Source organism: Aulostomus chinensis, chromosome 9, assembly GCF_037954235.1.
Source record: "Aulostomus chinensis isolate RoL2024-O1b breed Wild chromosome 9, RoL_Achi_v1.0, whole genome shotgun sequence".
Taxonomy (NCBI): domain Eukaryota; kingdom Metazoa; phylum Chordata; class Actinopteri; order Syngnathiformes; family Aulostomidae; genus Aulostomus; species Aulostomus chinensis.
In genome coordinates, this window is record NC_141328.1 from 5816769 (window position 1) to 5833125 (window position 16357).

Genomic DNA, 16357 nt, shown 5'->3' on the forward strand with positions numbered 1-16357 from the left:
GTAAGACTAAGTGTGTCTTGACTATGTAAAAGTTGTAATCATTGAAGAGACTAAAAGAAAAAAATTAAACGTTAAGAGTGTAGAAGAAAACGCAACACTGTTAAAACCTGAAGCTTATTCAGTTCCAATAACTTAAGGTCGAGTTAACTGCAAACAAAGTGAGGACTGTCAAACCATTCTGGCATAGTGAGAACTGTTTGGTGTCTAGTTTTTTAAGCGGACGTGCTCACTGCCTTGGAACATTCTCTTCTCTGTGCGTGGATGTGTGTGTGTGAGCGTGTGTATGTATGCGTGTGTGTGTATGTGTGTGTAAGCTGCCTCCTCTCGTGTTGATGTCGACTGTCTGCCACCGAGTCTGACGGAGAAGAACCGGATTAAAAATACTTCAGGAGAACCTTTTTCTTAGTTGTGACCTGTCCTGTCCGAGCTACCGGGTCGGTCCGCAAAGATGAGCCTGCCGCGGCCGGACGAGTTCAAGCCTCCTCCGGAGTGCCCGGTCTTCGAGCCCAGCTGGGAAGAATTTGCAGATCCCTATGCCTTCATCAACAAGATCCGTCCCATCGCCGAGAAAACTGGCATTTGCAAAGTCCGTCCGCCTGTGGTGAGTGTACCCAAAGACGGTTAAAACGTTGCTCCAAGACGGATGCTGCTGAATTCGTGAAGAGTGTAGATGGACCCAGCGCTGAGGGATTTAAAGGGACTGTTCAACATGGCGGATGTAGGGCTATATTCATTCTTTGTGCTGCCACAGCTAGCTGCCTCTCGTCTGTGGCAATTCACTTCGTTGCCGAGCTATTTTGGTCGAGTTTTGACTAGTTACAAGTGACATAGTTGTGTCCGAGTGGATTCTTCTTGTCGTTCACCGTGTGTCAACAAAGCCTCGGTGGTCCGGTCATTGAGCCTCTAAGCTAGCAGGCTAACGCTAGCTAACAGCTCTTCAACCAACCTGTCATAATTTAACACACGGCATTGACATAGGTGGCTATGCGGAAGCCATTCTGCTACTGCACAAGATGTCGATAAGAAAATATTCACAGAGTAAACATGGATGTTGACACCCATTCTCCCATTTTGGGCCTAAATAACCCAACAAACCTGCAGTTAATCGTAAATAAAATATTGTTAGTTGAAGAGCATCATGATGGAGTGAGTGTGTGATCCATCTCTTGTCTTTCAATTGTTAGCTTCTTATAAGAATTAAAGAAAACACTTTCAGCAGTGTGTATGTACTATTTTGGAGAGGATTCATTAACCTCCTCTTTTTTGATAAATTACCAAGAATGTCCCATGGTGGGACAAGGAATCCATCAAGTTATTCAACCACAATCACCAGTATTGTTTTTTTAAAAGCAGTTGTGAGTTGGGAAGTTGTCCAACCCGCCATATTACTCTGTATTGCAGTTGTGTTGCATGTTATTATAAGTGCAGGTTCTTGTGGATGAGCCAGTGTTCATGCATGAGCCTGTGTTGTAGGGTGTTGTCCTCCATGTTGGCTTTGTGGTAAGCTGGTGGTGGTGAGTCTTCCATCTGGCCATTTTGTGTGCCAGTGGGGGATGTTGTCCACTGACTTCTAACAAGAACTTGTGTCTGTGTGACTAGGTATTGTCTTTGGATAGGATCACTCGTGTTTAATATTGACACACACCTCCATTGTTGTTGAGAGTTTTAAAACTGAAAAAGATGTTTGTTATTCACATCAGTAGGCCTTTACTCTTCCATGGAACTTCAGTTTTGTTTCTAGAAATCAACAGCGATGTAGATTTTATTGCTACACAGTCTAGTTTTGTTAACTCACGAAAGACAAAGAATCTAAAAATCTCCCAAATTTAGGCCCATGTTAAGAAAACAAAGGGGGGGCTCTCTTGCAGAAATCAAACAAATAGTAATGCGACTTATCAATTCATGGATGAACAATTATAAAAGTGTCTCTTGCATAACTCCCCAGTCTACACCCTATGATGACCTTCGTGTGTATTTTTGTTGCTGTTTAGGGTTGGCAGCCTCCATTTGCCTGTGATGTTGACAGACTTCACTTTGTTCCTCGGATCCAGAGGCTTAATGAGCTGGAGGTGAGTTTGCACTGTTTAGTATTTGACTGCTACAGCTGTATTTTTTAATTTTTCATCTTCAGAGTGTAATTACTAGGTGTACACACGCTGTGTAAATAACAATTATTGGAATAAAAGTATAAGGTTAATGACTTGTAAACATAAAATAAACCACAAACATATATTAGACATTATAAGACTTGCTTGCTACCAAAACCAAAATAAAGCAAATAGCACACCTGTATCCTTCTTTAAAGAATATCTATCCATGTAGTTTTTGTTTTTTTTGGTTGGTTGTTTTTTGTTTGTTTTTTTTTTGTTTCATTTCTGGGTGTGGTTTTTTTTCTAGCTTTTTTTGCTTTTTTTGAATGTTTTTGGAGTCCTTGTCTCAGCTGATGTGCTGTGCTTCAATATAATTAATTTGTAGCTGACTCATATCGCTGCATCTTTTCCTCAGGCACAGACCAGAGTCAAGCTCAACTTCTTGGACCAGATTGCCAAATTCTGGGATTTACAGGGTTGTGCCCTGAAGATACCCCATGTGGAAAGGAAGATTTTGGATTTATATAAATTACATAAGGTTAAGGATTCAGATCACCCTTAACATTGTTTTCATATCCATTTTAAAATCCCACACCAATAGTACGTTCTATCATTTCAGCTGGTAGCAGATGAGGGTGGATTTGACATCGTCTGCCGGGACAGACGATGGACCAAGATTGCACTGCAAATGGGCTTTGCCCCTGGAAAAGCTGTTGGCTCACACCTGCGTGGGCATTATGAGAAAATCCTCTATCCCTACAGTCTTTTTCAGAATGGAACAAATGTACTGGTGAGTTGAATATGATACCAATACAACAGCATATTTGTTCCTGATAAAACAGTCACAGAGCTCCTCAGTAACAAAGACCTAATAATGCATCTGCACATAGCCCATTACAACCAGTTGTTTAATGTTGCATCAAAGAGTTCATATTGTTACTCTTAAACCTTTGTGTCTTTGAACAAGAATCCGCTACTCATATTTTTGAACTTTGAGATAAATATCAACAAATGCATTATTAGGTTGTGCATGTTTTTTGTTCTGGACATCTGATGTCTATGTTATTTTGACATTTTATGTTGAGGCCAAGCTTTATTGTTTCTGACATGATCTTAACTCTGTTGTCTGGCTGATGTGTTTATAGTCTGCCGTTGTCTTGTACCAGTAATGTATTAGCATTTGCACTCTAATATCATGTAACCTGTTGCTTATCCAAGGTCATTGGACTGGTACTGTGTGACCTGAACAGGTCACTCTAAATTGTTTAATTACCAAAGGCTCTCTCTTGCCTCAGGCACCAGAGGCAGCTTCCAAACTGGTGCGTTTGGAAGCTGATGCTGAACTTGAAAAGGTATGTTTGTGTCATGGTTATGATGCCACCAGGCCTCACAATTAACAAAATGCATGTGGTCTGTTGACGGCTCTTTGGCTTTTTACCTTATTGTTGTATTTTCTGAAGAAACAACAATGTGACTTTTGTTTTAACATTCCAATGACATTACCTTCTCCTGGATACATCACTTTAAACAGATGATCTTCACCCAGTCAGTTGAGATTTAATCATTTGATGTAGGATAGATTTAAAAATACAATAGTTTTCCTGTGACAGGCAGGGATCGGATGAAAAGGTTATCAGTTCAAACCTTTGAATATATTTTCTATGTCTGTATTCTCTTCTGTGCTTCTTTAATGCCACTTCTAGTGCTTAAATTGCACGCTTAAAGACTTCCGTTTTCTTTACACCGCTGCCCCGGCTTCAACCTGTGTTCTTCTGGTTTGGCGTGGTCTTAGTTTGTGTAGATGCTGTTCGTGGTGACCACTAACCACAGCCTCTGTTTTGACCTTTTATGTCATCTGACTCTTGAAGCAGAAGCTATGTTGATAAATGGTCCTACACTTTGTGAGCAATCTTTGGCAGCAGTCAAGAGTTCCTCGTCACATATGAGAAACCTTTCTTTTATTCCCAGTGGTATACCAATGTTGTAATTACATAAATAGATCACACACACTCTGCATGTTTTTCTGCTGCATATTCATGTTAAAAAAGCTGCTTGCACATACAGATATTCCCAGTTAGGCACACAAATGCTTCTAAATAACCGGTGGGATGTATTTTTTACCTGCGCACTGTTTCCCTCAGTTTGTTCAGAAGCAAACCCAGCCGATGAAGTATGCAGGAGGCATGGAGAACCTTGATGTCAAGGAGCTTAAACTGCAGGAGCAGGCTCAGAGGCAGCCTGTCCAGATGCTTGATGCTTGTCCCAGTGCTCGCAGAGCCAAACGCATGAAGTGCGAGGTGGGTGTTTTTGATTTAAATTGTCCTGAAACCAGCAGTGCAGATGTTATTATTCAAGACATTCATAGCCCCTCACATTTTTGCCAAAACCATCAATCAGTATTAGTAGTTCCAAGTTGCCTACAGCTTCTCATCTCACCTTGTTTGTAGTCCATCTGTGTGAAGACTGAGCCAGTTGAGCCAGGCGAGAACAAACCAAACCTGAGGAGACGGATGGGCTCTTTTGTTGCCAAGGCTGAACCAGGTAAAGCTGCAATAACAGCAATTACAGTGTTTACTGCAGAAGTTCATATTAAGAGAAAAGCTTTGCTCGATGATGTTAGTAATATTTCCTACTGTCACCCAGAAAAAGAGATTCCCATTCCAGTGAAACAGGAGCCAGTTGAATTGAAGGAACCAGTAATTGAAGCGGACAAGTTCAAGCAACGGTACAAGAAACTCCTCCCTCCAGTTCCTCCGAGTCCAGTAAGTAGAAACGTCTCTTATCTGCTCTTTTGTATCAAATCAAATAAGTTGAAAAATTAATAGGTGAGTGAGTTTAATGATCAGAGATACATGTTAGTCCTAGCCAATTAACAGTAGGGTTGTTTTTCTATGTTAATTTGTTAAAGTTTATTGTTGCTTAGATCTTCATTGTGTTCCATTGATGGGATTCATTTTCTTTAATAAGTGTGCACAACATCACAAACAAATTTTACCATTATTGCATAAACATTTAATAAAAAAAGACAAAATAATGAAAGGAAAAATTAAATAGCAATCTAAAAATTTGTTATGATAAGAAAAGTTTCATTATAAAACCTAATGAAATTATCATGCAATTGGTAGATAACCTAGACCCAAATGCAAGGACCAAGAAGATCAAAAAGGAAATTTGCATCAGACCACATTTGAGAGTATTTAACTTGCAGTCTGAAACTGTAGCAATATATTTAGAAATAGGTTTGGTTGGACGAGGTTCTCTCAAAAGACAAGTTTACAGCTAGTTGTTCCTTTTCTTTTGATCTCAAAGTTCCTTCTGTCAGTCCTTTGAAACTGCTTAACGGGTGCTGTGTTCCTCAGGTGGATCTGGTTGTATGTCTGGTGTGTGGCAGTGGGGGGGATGAAGACCGTCTGTTGCTGTGTGACGGCTGTGACGACAGCTACCACACCTTCTGCCTCGTCCCTCCTCTCCACGACGTCCCCAGAGGAGACTGGAGATGCCCAAAGTGTCTGGCTCAGGTAAAATTAAGCAAATCCAATTAACTCGCATTAAAAATTATTATTCTTTCTCCTCATAACAGACCATCAATAAATTCTCTGCACGCTTTAAATAATATTTAACTCTTGTGATCATCAATGATTTGTGTGACTTGTAGGAGTGCAGCAAACCTCATGAGGCATTCGGGTTCGAGCAGGCCTTCAGAGACTATTCCCTGCGTGCATTTGGGCAAATGGCAGATGCTTTTAAATCAGATTACTTCAACATGCCAGTTCATGTAAGGAGAACAGATTACAAAAAGAAGTATTAATCACTTTTGCTATGAGTTCCTTACACTTGAACATCTTTGTCCTCTTTTATAGATGGTACCGACAGAGCTGGTGGAGAAAGAGTTCTGGCGCTTGGTGGGGGCTGTTGAAGAGGATGTTACAGTGGAGTATGGAGCAGATATTGCTTCAAAGGAATTTGGGAGTGGATTCCCCATTCCAAATGGAAAATTCAAGGTTTCCCCAGCTGATGAGGTAACTAGACTAAAGCATACTGCAACAAAATTACATCCAAAACTGTAGAAATATGTTCGTGGAATCAGAAAGTAGTGATGATGATTCAGACTGTATTTGAAAGCACCTTAATAGTTACTGTGTTGTGTCACTCAGTAATTCCAAATTTATAGATCTGAATTTGCCGTCTGTATTGCAGAAATACCTCAAGTGTGGCTGGAACCTCAACAACCTGGCGATGATGAACCCCTCTGTTCTGACCCACGTGACGGCTGACATCTGTGGGATGACACTGCCTTGGCTTTATGTTGGCATGTGCTTCTCCTCCTTCTGCTGGCACATTGAGGATCATTGGAGCTACTCCATCAACTACCTCCACTGGTACGCGAGAAAAAGATCTCCATGGTGGCTCGTGATTGTTGATTTGGGTTGGTACCCTGTGAACCAAAAACTTGTGTTTATTTTGTTCACTACAAGGGGGGAACCCAAAACCTGGTACGGAGCTCCTGGTTTCGCTGCCGAACAGCTGGAGGAGGTGATGAAGAAACTGGCCCCGGAGCTGTTTGAGTCTCAACCTGACCTGCTGCACCAGTTGGTCACCATCATGAACCCCAACACCCTGATGGCCCACGGAGTCCCAGTATGTGTCTATATGTTGTTGTTGTTTTCTGTCTCTTGTTTACAGCAACACAGCTGAACTTGGCACCTGGTTCACCATCTATCTCCCGTTTCTCCTTCAGATTTACCGTACCAACCAGTGTGCTGGTGAGTTTGTTGTCACATTTCCTCGAGCCTACCACAGTGGCTTCAATCAAGGCTTCAACTTCGCCGAGGCAGTCAACTTCTGTACTGTTGATTGGGTATGTCAGGTTAAATCGATTTTTGTTTTTATAGCACCAAATCACACCAAAGGACTGCACATGACTATTTTTACAAACAGAGTAGGTCTAGAACCACATTGTTCAAATTAATTTAGTTCATAGAGACCCAACAGTTACCCCTGAGCAAGCATTTCTGCTACAACGACAACAAAAAACTTCCTTACATGTATCAGAGGCATTAAACAGACCCAGGTTCAGTGCAGCCGCCCTCCTGTTTTGACCTGTTGGGGTGAAAGAGTGCAAGAAAGCAGAGGGAGAGAGGGACAAAACTGAAGGACAAATCCAGATGGAGAGGGACTGAAGGAGATAGGTAGACAAAGAGAGACAGGGATTGACTTGGATACACAGCAACGAACAATAAAGACAATACATACATAAGAATAGACTCAAGCATAATACAATCATTAAAATATCAATATTAATATGATGGTGATACATATACAATGTTCATACAAGTACAAGTGCAATACTATACATGAACTGTTTTGTCAATCTATTCCGTTTGTTTCTGTAATCCTAGATGCCTCTCGGCAGGCGGTGTGTGGATCACTATCGCACGCTGCACCGGTACAATGTGTTCTCCCATGATGAGATGGTGTGCAACATTGCCTCAAAAGCAGAAACACTCGATGTTGTCCTGGCGTCAGCCGTCCACAAGGACATGGTCATCATGATCCGAGAGGAGAAGGAACAGAGAGAGAAAGTGAAGAAAATGGTAGAATAACCACCGTTTGTCTCTGAACAGCATGTTAAACACGCATGTTAACAGGTCTAACATTCATTCAAGCAGACTGGCTCAGCAGTGACACATACAACTTGCTTTCATCACCTTTGTTTTCTCACACCTTCAGGGGATGTTGCATTCTCAGGAGGCAAAATATGATCACCTCCAGGATGACGAGCGGCAGTGCGCTAAGTGCAGAACCACCTGTTACCTGTCTGCCATCACCTGTCCCTGTAGCCCCGGAGTGCTGGTCTGCCTGCACCACATCAACGACCTCTGCTCCTGTCCGGTCACCAACTACACACTGAAGTAAGACCTGTGGGAGCTTTATTAGATCAGACTGTAGGTTTTCTCTGAGACATACACGTGTAATCAGTACATCTGAAAATATATATATCTCGTCACTGAAAACTCCTCCTGAAATATATTTGTGTATGATTCAGAGTAAATTCAATGTTCTATTTCCTCTTGCAGTTACAGATACACACTGGACGACCTGCTCCCCATGATGAATGCTGTGAAGCATCGAGCAGAGCAGTATGATGAATGGGCCTCTCATGTGACGGAGACACTGGAGGCTAAACTGGAAAAGAAGAGAGGTAAGTCGACTTCAAGTAAAAAAAAAAACAACAAAAACTTACAACCACAAAAGTAATGAAAAACGAGTAGTTGCCTGAAGCCATTGCTATTTTTTCAGTGATGTGTTACATTTTTGAAAATGTGGATGTTACTTTATGTGCCAGACTGGGATTAATAAGGTGTGCTCTCCTCAGGCCTGCCAGTCTTTCGCTCCCTCCTTGCTGAATCAGAGTCCAGGCTGTTCCCTGACAACGACCTGCTGCGCCGGCTTCGTATGGTCACACAAGATGCAGAGAAGTGCGCCTCAGTTGCACAGCAGCTTTTGAACGGCAAGAGGCAGACCAGGTAGCGTAACACTCTCTACTACATCAGAATGATCATGTTGATGAATTTGTCGTCCTCATGATTCTTCTTGTCAGGTTTTGATATTAATACTTTGGTGAGGTTTTTCATTCATTGGACACTGTCCTCAAGGTATCGGTGCGGTAGCGGGAAATCACGGAGTCAGCTGACTGTGGAGGAGCTGAGTTCATTTGTGAGGCAGCTGTACAACCTCTCCTGCAGTCTCCCTCAAGCCCCCTTGTTGAAGGTAGGCTCAGTTGGACTAATGCAAGGGTTCTCAACCTTTCTACTCAAAGGCCTACCTATTCAGACTTTTTAACAGGCTGAAGTCCATTTCCAGAAAAAGGTACCCTGGAACTAAGTAAATACAATCAAGAAAAAAACAGGTTCTTAAACATTTAATGAGTGTGTGCTTGAAGAGCTTTCCCACCATTTGCAGCAGCACAGCCCAACTGCTTAGTTTGCCAAATTGAGCATCTCGAATTGATGATATTGTTTGAGGATGTATTTTACAGAACTAACAGTTTATTATTTTATTGATTTTTTTTATCAACTTAACATGGTTTGAATACATACTTTGCAGATACTTACAATAAATATTCTACATCACAAAAAGATGAATCTCCCTTTTCACAAGGGAAATTGACGTTAAATATTTTGCAGCCCACTAGAGGGCGCTTATGGTCCACCCATGGGTGACACCCAATGGTGGAGAAATATGGATCAAACGCATCCTTTTATGTTTCCACAGTAAAGTTTATTTCGATCGTAAGTGCTGCATTCAGAATGCGAGTGGTCAGTCCCTAATAAAATGGTACATATGATTTAATGTCCGTCTGCAGGACCTCCTGAATCGCATCGAAGACTTCCAGCAGCACAGCAAGAAGATCTTGGCTGATGAAGTCCCCGGCGTCGCCGAGATCCAGAGCCTGCTAGACGTCAGCTTTGACTTTGATGTGGAGCTGCCTGAGCTGCCTCGCCTGAGAGTCAGGCTGGAACAGGCGCGCTGGCTGGAGGGGGTGCAGCAGGCCAGCACCCAGCCTGCCACGTTGACATTGGAAACCATGAGGAGGCTAATTGACCAGGGAGTCGGGCTGGCACCTCACACATCCGTGGAGAAAGCCATGGCACGTCTTCAGGAGCTTCTCACTGTGTCAGAGCACTGGGAAGACAAAGCAAGCAGCCTTCTGAAAGCCAGGTGAAGGCAGCTGACTGATCCATCATGATGTTAGCATCTAAACCTCGGGAATGGGGGGGGGGCATCAAAGAGGACACGTTAATGATAGGTTGTCATGCTCTGTTAATTGTAGCTGAAATGTGAATTTATTTTACTAGCTTTAACTTTCTTCCAAGTCTTTGCACTGATTGAATACTATAATATTACGTCAGTGCTCCTGATTTTGCTTCATTTTAATTACAGCTAGTGCAAAATGCTGCTGCTAGAATATTCAACAAGATCAACAAAAAGTGAGCATCATGTTTAGTTCTGCCCTCATTCCATTGGTACTCAGTGCTGTTCAGTATTAACTGTCACAAGTTGCTTTTCCAGTGCTTTTAATGGCATGGCTGTCAGGATTGTGCATCTTTTCTCTCCATCATCAAATTAACCAATTCAAAGCTTAAATTTCTACATTTTCCAAAATTGATGTTCCTTTACATGCTTAGTGGATTGCAGCTTTGAATTTTGAGTTTCACAGTACTTGAAATTCTAGTATTTTGCACAAGATTTTTGATATTACAGACTTAAGTCTTTTTTCAAAGACAGCGCAGGCTTTAAGTTATCCTCTAAAATTTGTTTTTATGGGTTATTTTCAAAGTTTCCTCTGAGGAAAATGTCATGGCAGTTCTTGGTGTAGATATCTTGGAGGTGATTGTGCCCAGCTTTATTACCTATAATGTGTAATTGTTGTTTTACTGCCCATCAGACCTCCACACTCCATAGAGACCCTTAGTGCTGCTGCTGAGAAGGCATCCGGCATTCCTTCTTACCTCCCAAACTGCCTTCTTCTGAAAGACACCATCCGAAAAGCCCAGGAGTGGCTTCAGGAAGCTGAGGAGCTTCAGGTTGTGTTCAGTAGGAGATGATTTGTTTTTGGTTCTAACTTATCATGTTGACACATTTTAAACTCATCGAAAATAAATTTTTCAGGCCGGTGGTTGCACACTGATGGTAGACAACTTATCTGACATGGTGCTACGAGGTCAAGCCATCCAAGTCCACCTGGAGCCTTTAGACAGGCTGGAGTCTTTAATGATCGAAGTGCAAGAATGGAAAGAATCCGCAGGTACAACCTTCCTTCAGAAAGACTCAGCCCATTCCTTGCTGGAGGTAAGATCCCTTGTGATGAACATAAATATTACACCCATGAGCAAATCAGGTGCCAGACCACAGTTATTTTGTTGATTATAGGTCCTGTGTCCAAGATGTGAGGTTGGAAATGAAGGCTCACCCAAGAGGAAGGCCAAGAAAGTGAAAGAATCACCGAAAAGTAACAAGAAGAAAACAGTACGACTCAACACTCTGAGTGATGTAGAAAAAGTGCTTTCAGAGACAAAGGATTCTACCTCTGCAGTAAGTGTAGTCGTTGTACCACATTTTGTGTAGCAATGGTACCATCATAATCCTCTTGTCTGTTTATAGACAGGATGCAGTAATAAGGGATCAAATGGGTTCAAACTGAAGAAAAAAATCTGTGTAATTTACATACAGATGGGTGACAAATTAAACATGAATTGTCTTGTTAAGGTCACCTTGTACTTTGGCATTGAGTGCACAGTTCCCTTTCTTGAAGTGTGAACACAATTTTTACACATGGATCCATTCATAATGCAGCACGGTGGTGCAGTGATTAGCACTGTCGCCTTACAGCAAGAAGGCTCCCTCCCTGTTCCTGTGTGGGTTCTCTCTGGTACTCCAGCTTCCTCCCACAGTCCAAAGACATCAAGAGGGAACGAGGCTGATTGATACTCTAAATTGACCGTGTGAATGTGAGTGTGAATGGTTGTCTGTCTGTATGTGTTGGCCCTGTGATGGACTGGTGACCTGTCCAGGGTGAACCCCACCTCTCGCCCGAAAGCTGCTGGGATAGGCTCCAGCCCCCCGCGACCCTTAACAGGAATAAGAGGAAGAAAATGGATGGATGGATGGATGGATGGATGGACTGTTCATGTCATTTTCCTACTCTGCATCAAACCCTTGCAGGGACCCCTCAGGCTTTCTGGATATGTGCATGAACATCCTGCAATAGACCAAGAAATGTTTCTTCATCGGCTGCAAAAAAGACCTGCCAAGTATATTTGTCTAATTCCAAATGTCATAGTGTTTGAAAAAGGTGATATTGAATAACGACATGTATTATTATTGACTATGTTATACAGATACAAGCCTCTTAATCTTTCTGAGATGCCACCTGTTTGGTCTTTCTGTGCTCTCATGATTGGACAAATATACTCAGCAAGACTTTGCCACAGTGTGGGATGATTGCGATCAGAGAAACTTTGTATTGATCACACCGACTCTTCCCTCTAAACAGGACAAGTGGAACCACCAGAAGCCCACAGCTGCCAAGTTGACAAGATTTTAGTTTGTGTTCATGTGATTTTGTTAGAACATGGAATACATGTTCCTGTTTACATTCTACAAAACAAAGTAGCAAAGCTGCTTAACATCACCATGTTCAACATTTACTTATGGAGTTGGACCTGAAACCTTTCTCTGTGTCTTATTCAGAGATCTTAATCAGGTTATTGTGTGACTATTGTAGTCTGAGTAAACACAGACACTGTACTGGTTATTCGTCTCATTTATCCAGATTTTTCCTTTAATTTGTCACCCCTTTAAATCAGCCGAATTGTCTCTCTCTCTCTTTTTTTTTAAGATAAATCCAAGATTAACTTTATTCGACAGGTTTATTTTGCTGTCACTGTTAAGATAATGACTACCTTAATTTCATTCACCAGATGACAACTCTGGAGGATCTGCGGGTAAGAGAGATGGAGGCTTTCTCTAATTTGAGGGCAGCAAATGAGTCAAAGCTCCTTCCCACAGCAGACTGCATGGACCTGAAAGTGTGCATCTGTCAGAAGGCACCCATGGGAGCCATGCTGCAGTGTGAACTCTGCAGAGACGCGTTCCACAGCGTGTGTGTCAGAGACCCGTCAGACCCCTGTGAAACGCAGCTGTGGTTGTGTCCACGCTGCCAGCGATCAGAAAAGCCCCCCTTAAACGAAGTCCTCTCTCTGCTAGCATCTCTACAGCGCATAAGGGTGCGTCTGCCAGAGGGTGATGCACTGAACTATCTGGTTGAGAGGACACTTAACTGGCAGCATCAAGCACAGCAACTCACACAGTCCTGTAACCTCCCGGAACTGGAAGACAAAGCTGGACCTCCACCCACTCTAACCCGCTGGGCATCCAGCAGCAACGACACTCACACCAATGCTCAGGTCACTCATCATCTCCTCGAGTTACTTTTTTGTAGCACTTCATCTTTTGTGTTAATATAAAGTTTGGGATTTTGACGTTGTTGTTACAGGCTCCTTGTTTGACTCCGGAGTGGAATAGGACAAGCCATGCCCAGACTGTCTTCTACACTGAGCAGAGATGCATACCCCTGCAGGGTCAGTGTTGTTTACTCTGAACTGCAGGACACACAAGCTGAAGAAGTGTTTCTCTTTACATTGTTTCATTTTTTATCAGTCGATGTGACCAGCCTTAGTTAATCTCAATGCTTATGTTGTATGTGTTCATCTGACAGGCTTGAGTCAGGAGCTGGAGGAGCTGATGGTGGAAGGTCTCCTGCTGCAGGTCTGTCTGCCAGAAGTCCAGACCCTTCATCGCATTTTATTGGACCGAGTCCCGAGCCAGCACACAAACAGATGCATGTCCCCACAGCAGGATGACCCAGCAGACTGCGATAAACTCATGCAGTTGAACTCTCAGGGAAACCGTCTGCCCCTCAACCAGGTACAACATTTAGTCACCAAATGAAGAGCTCGGAGCACTCTTCAAAACTGCATATCTATTATAAATGTGTGTGTCTATTTTCAGGATGGCGTCAGTGATGTGAGGGAAACCACGATTGGTCCAGAAAAGAAAGCTAAGCGTCATCTGGAGAGGGAAAGTCTAAATGTAGAGCACAGGGGAAAGGACAAAAAGCACTCTCACAAAAGACAGAAGATGAATAAAAAGAACCTTCAGCGCAGACCAGCCTCCAACTTGTCTTCGCCACGCTCGGATTTCTCTCAGTCTGATGACTCAGATGAGGAAATGGCTGTGTGTCCAGCAGAGAGATGTCAGCTCCCAGAGGGTGATGAGGTGAGACAAATGTCTCAACTCACAGTAACAGAGATGAACTTGCCTTTTTAATTAAATCTTACAATTTAAATGAACATTAGCGAGATACAAATATAGTATCTTGTGCTAGATTGTTACTCAAAAGCAGTGACTTAAATGGTCTTTATCTACAACAGTCATTATCTTAAAAGGCTTTTCTGGCCTAAAATTCAAATATTAGACAGCATCAAGTCAACCTAAGCTCAACATAAAATCTTTGCATGTCCGTCTGCAAGTGCAAGTTGCATGTCACTTGTTCTTTCCTTCCTCTGAAAAAAATGTGAGACAAGAATCAAAAACATTTTTTTTGGGGGGGGGGGGGGTTTGAGGATGTTTTTTGGAGAGTTTTCTAAATTGATGCTTCAGAATAGGCAAGAAAAATAGAAAACCAACCAAAAATTGATGGAAATATTTCTTTAATGTTCCGAAGACATCCAGTGTCATTATTTATCCTCTCTATAGATATTTAGATGGGGGCTATGATTTCTGTCGGGCTTAACTGTGAGTCTAAAATACCATTTTAGATTAGATGTTGTGGAACTGCAGAGATGTCTACATATCATATTTGGCTGCTTATGAAAACATGTTGCATAGATCACCCACTAAATCGCTCCTCGAAACATTTCGTTGTGTTTTTCAATGACAATTAGACGTTCCTTCTAAAATCACAAACCACATCGCAAATGAAAATATCACTCAAAATAATCATTATTTGATTTTTTTTTAAGTCATGTAGCTTTATTTTCTAAACATCATCAAGACTATTTTAACCTATTATTGTAAAAGCTCTGTCGCAGCCACGTGCTACCTGACTGCTGGTGTTGAACTGAAAGCAGAGATTCTCCTGTCTTGTACTGAAACGACTGGTGTGCTGTCCTGCAGGTGGACTGGGTCCAGTGTGACGGCAGCTGTAACCAGTGGTTTCACCAGATCTGCGTCGGTGTCACTGCTGAGATGGCAGAGAAGGAGGACTACATTTGCGTCCGATGTACACTGAACGATGGACACGTGAGGAAGTAGAGATTTGTCTGAATGGCGGCTTACGAGGTTGATGAAGCCGCCGGTCTGGATGTGTCATTGATCCTGTATTGACCCCCATCCCACCCACCCCAACCGCAACCCTCGCGCCTGTCCTACCCTTTTGTAACAACGGTGCTATCTTCTCTTTCACTTGTTGTCCAGAACAATGTTGTTTAGTCATTTTTTTGTATTTTTACATATATATTATATATATATATATATTATATATATATATTTCTTTCTTCTTATGGATTGTTTGTGATTGTCTAAATGGAAAAAAAAAACTAAACAAACAGGATGTGACGTGTGCTGCATGAGATTCCATTACGTAGGGAGTCTTACAACAGGATGCACCCAGTAAAGAGGGTTTAATAAGGGTTAATATTGTCTCCTCTGGAACCTCATTGCATGTTTAACCAGATTTAAGGAGACAGAAGTCAAGATTTTCACCCCCATCACTCAAAAATTACATTTTTTTTCTTTAAATCAAGTGTTTAGAACATGCATCTTAATATAATTATTCCTGTTTTTTGTAGAATAGGTTTATTTATCTGAGCAATAATTTTGTCTGAATTGACTTAAATGATTTTGATCTCTGCCAAGTTGTGTTGTTGATGGTGTGATGTACACAACGCCACAAAGATGGATAGGTGACCGCTGTGGAATCATCACGTAGCAGATGAGAGGAGACAACTGCGGTGTGTCATGTGGCGTAGGATACTCCAGGAGGGACTTGGCCTCGCTGAAGCTGTTACAAGTTTATATTGTGGAATAAAGCCCTTTTGTTCTATGGAGAAGTCTTGTCCTTTTTCACTGGAATGTGTTTGATAGAAACCACTAGATGGCCTCGTAAACTCACAGGTACCCTGACTGTCTTTAATCCGGGTCTGATTAAACTGTCATGGTGGATCGAAGGTCATGACTATAAGAGCTGTAAAGCAAGAATACACGAGTGAGACTGGAACTGAAGCGAATGATTTCAGCAGAGAGTTGGTGTTCTACCTGTGGGCATCAGTAGACTGACGCTCGGCTTGGGAGTCATGTAGCAGCAATGATGAGGCTCCCATGCAGCTCTGATGGATTACCTCACTCAAGCTGCTTCCAGTTAGATTTCACAGCATTTTCTACATGAATTAACATCTCCAAAGGCTCTGTGCTTATAAATGGTGTTACGTTCTCCCTGATTAGTGTTTGATTTTAAAGAGACACGACATTTTAATTGCTGAAGCAGAGCATGCTTTCAAGACCTGTTCATTAAGTCTGGATGACACACACTAAACCACATTTCTGCTCTTGTATGTAAGTAGAGGTTGTGGCTGTAAAGCATCTGGAGCAGGTGTGGCTCACATGTATCATCTGTCATCAAGCAGCAGTTGCCTTGAAAGTCA

At 42.1% G+C, this 16357-nt stretch overlaps 1 protein-coding gene across 2 annotated transcripts; it reads left to right on the forward strand.

The window, feature by feature from the left end:
- The first annotated feature begins 231 nt into the window (after nt 1-231).
- Nucleotides 232-15759, forward strand: kdm5bb (lysine demethylase 5Bb). 2 transcript variants are annotated; one of them, XM_086213332.1, is made up of 28 exons: nt 232-601; nt 1992-2069; nt 2506-2628; nt 2710-2880; nt 3386-3442; nt 4232-4387; nt 4538-4631; nt 4734-4852; nt 5450-5608; nt 5746-5865; nt 5951-6109; nt 6288-6469; nt 6566-6728; nt 6829-6948; nt 7490-7684; nt 7821-8002; nt 8168-8292; nt 8467-8617; nt 8747-8861; nt 9457-9812; nt 10540-10678; nt 10764-10943; nt 11025-11186; nt 12575-13060; nt 13150-13234; nt 13372-13580; nt 13665-13931; nt 14832-15759. In XM_086213332.1, the coding sequence occupies exons 1-28, from the start codon at nt 449-451 to the stop codon at nt 14967-14969; spliced, it is 4644 nt and encodes a 1547-aa protein (XP_086069458.1). In that variant the 5' UTR covers nt 232-448; the 3' UTR covers nt 14970-15759. The 2 variants fall into 2 exon arrangements, with proteins under 2 accessions (XP_086069458.1, XP_086069459.1); XM_086213333.1 differs by lacking the exon at nt 3386-3442.
- The last annotated feature ends 598 nt before the right edge of the window (nt 15760-16357 follow it).

Bases quoted from the DNA above. Each gene is read 5' to 3' on its own strand.
- kdm5bb (XM_086213332.1), top strand. From the start codon at position 449: ATGAGCCTGCCGCGGCCGGACGAGTTCAAGCCTCCTCCGGAGTGCCCG. The intron at 10,679-10,763 runs GTTGTGTTCAGT...TAAATTTTTCAG, and splicing joins AGGAAGCTGAGGAGCTTCAG to GCCGGTGGTTGCACACTGAT. The intron at 13,581-13,664 runs GTACAACATTTA...GTCTATTTTCAG, and splicing joins ACCGTCTGCCCCTCAACCAG to GATGGCGTCAGTGATGTGAG.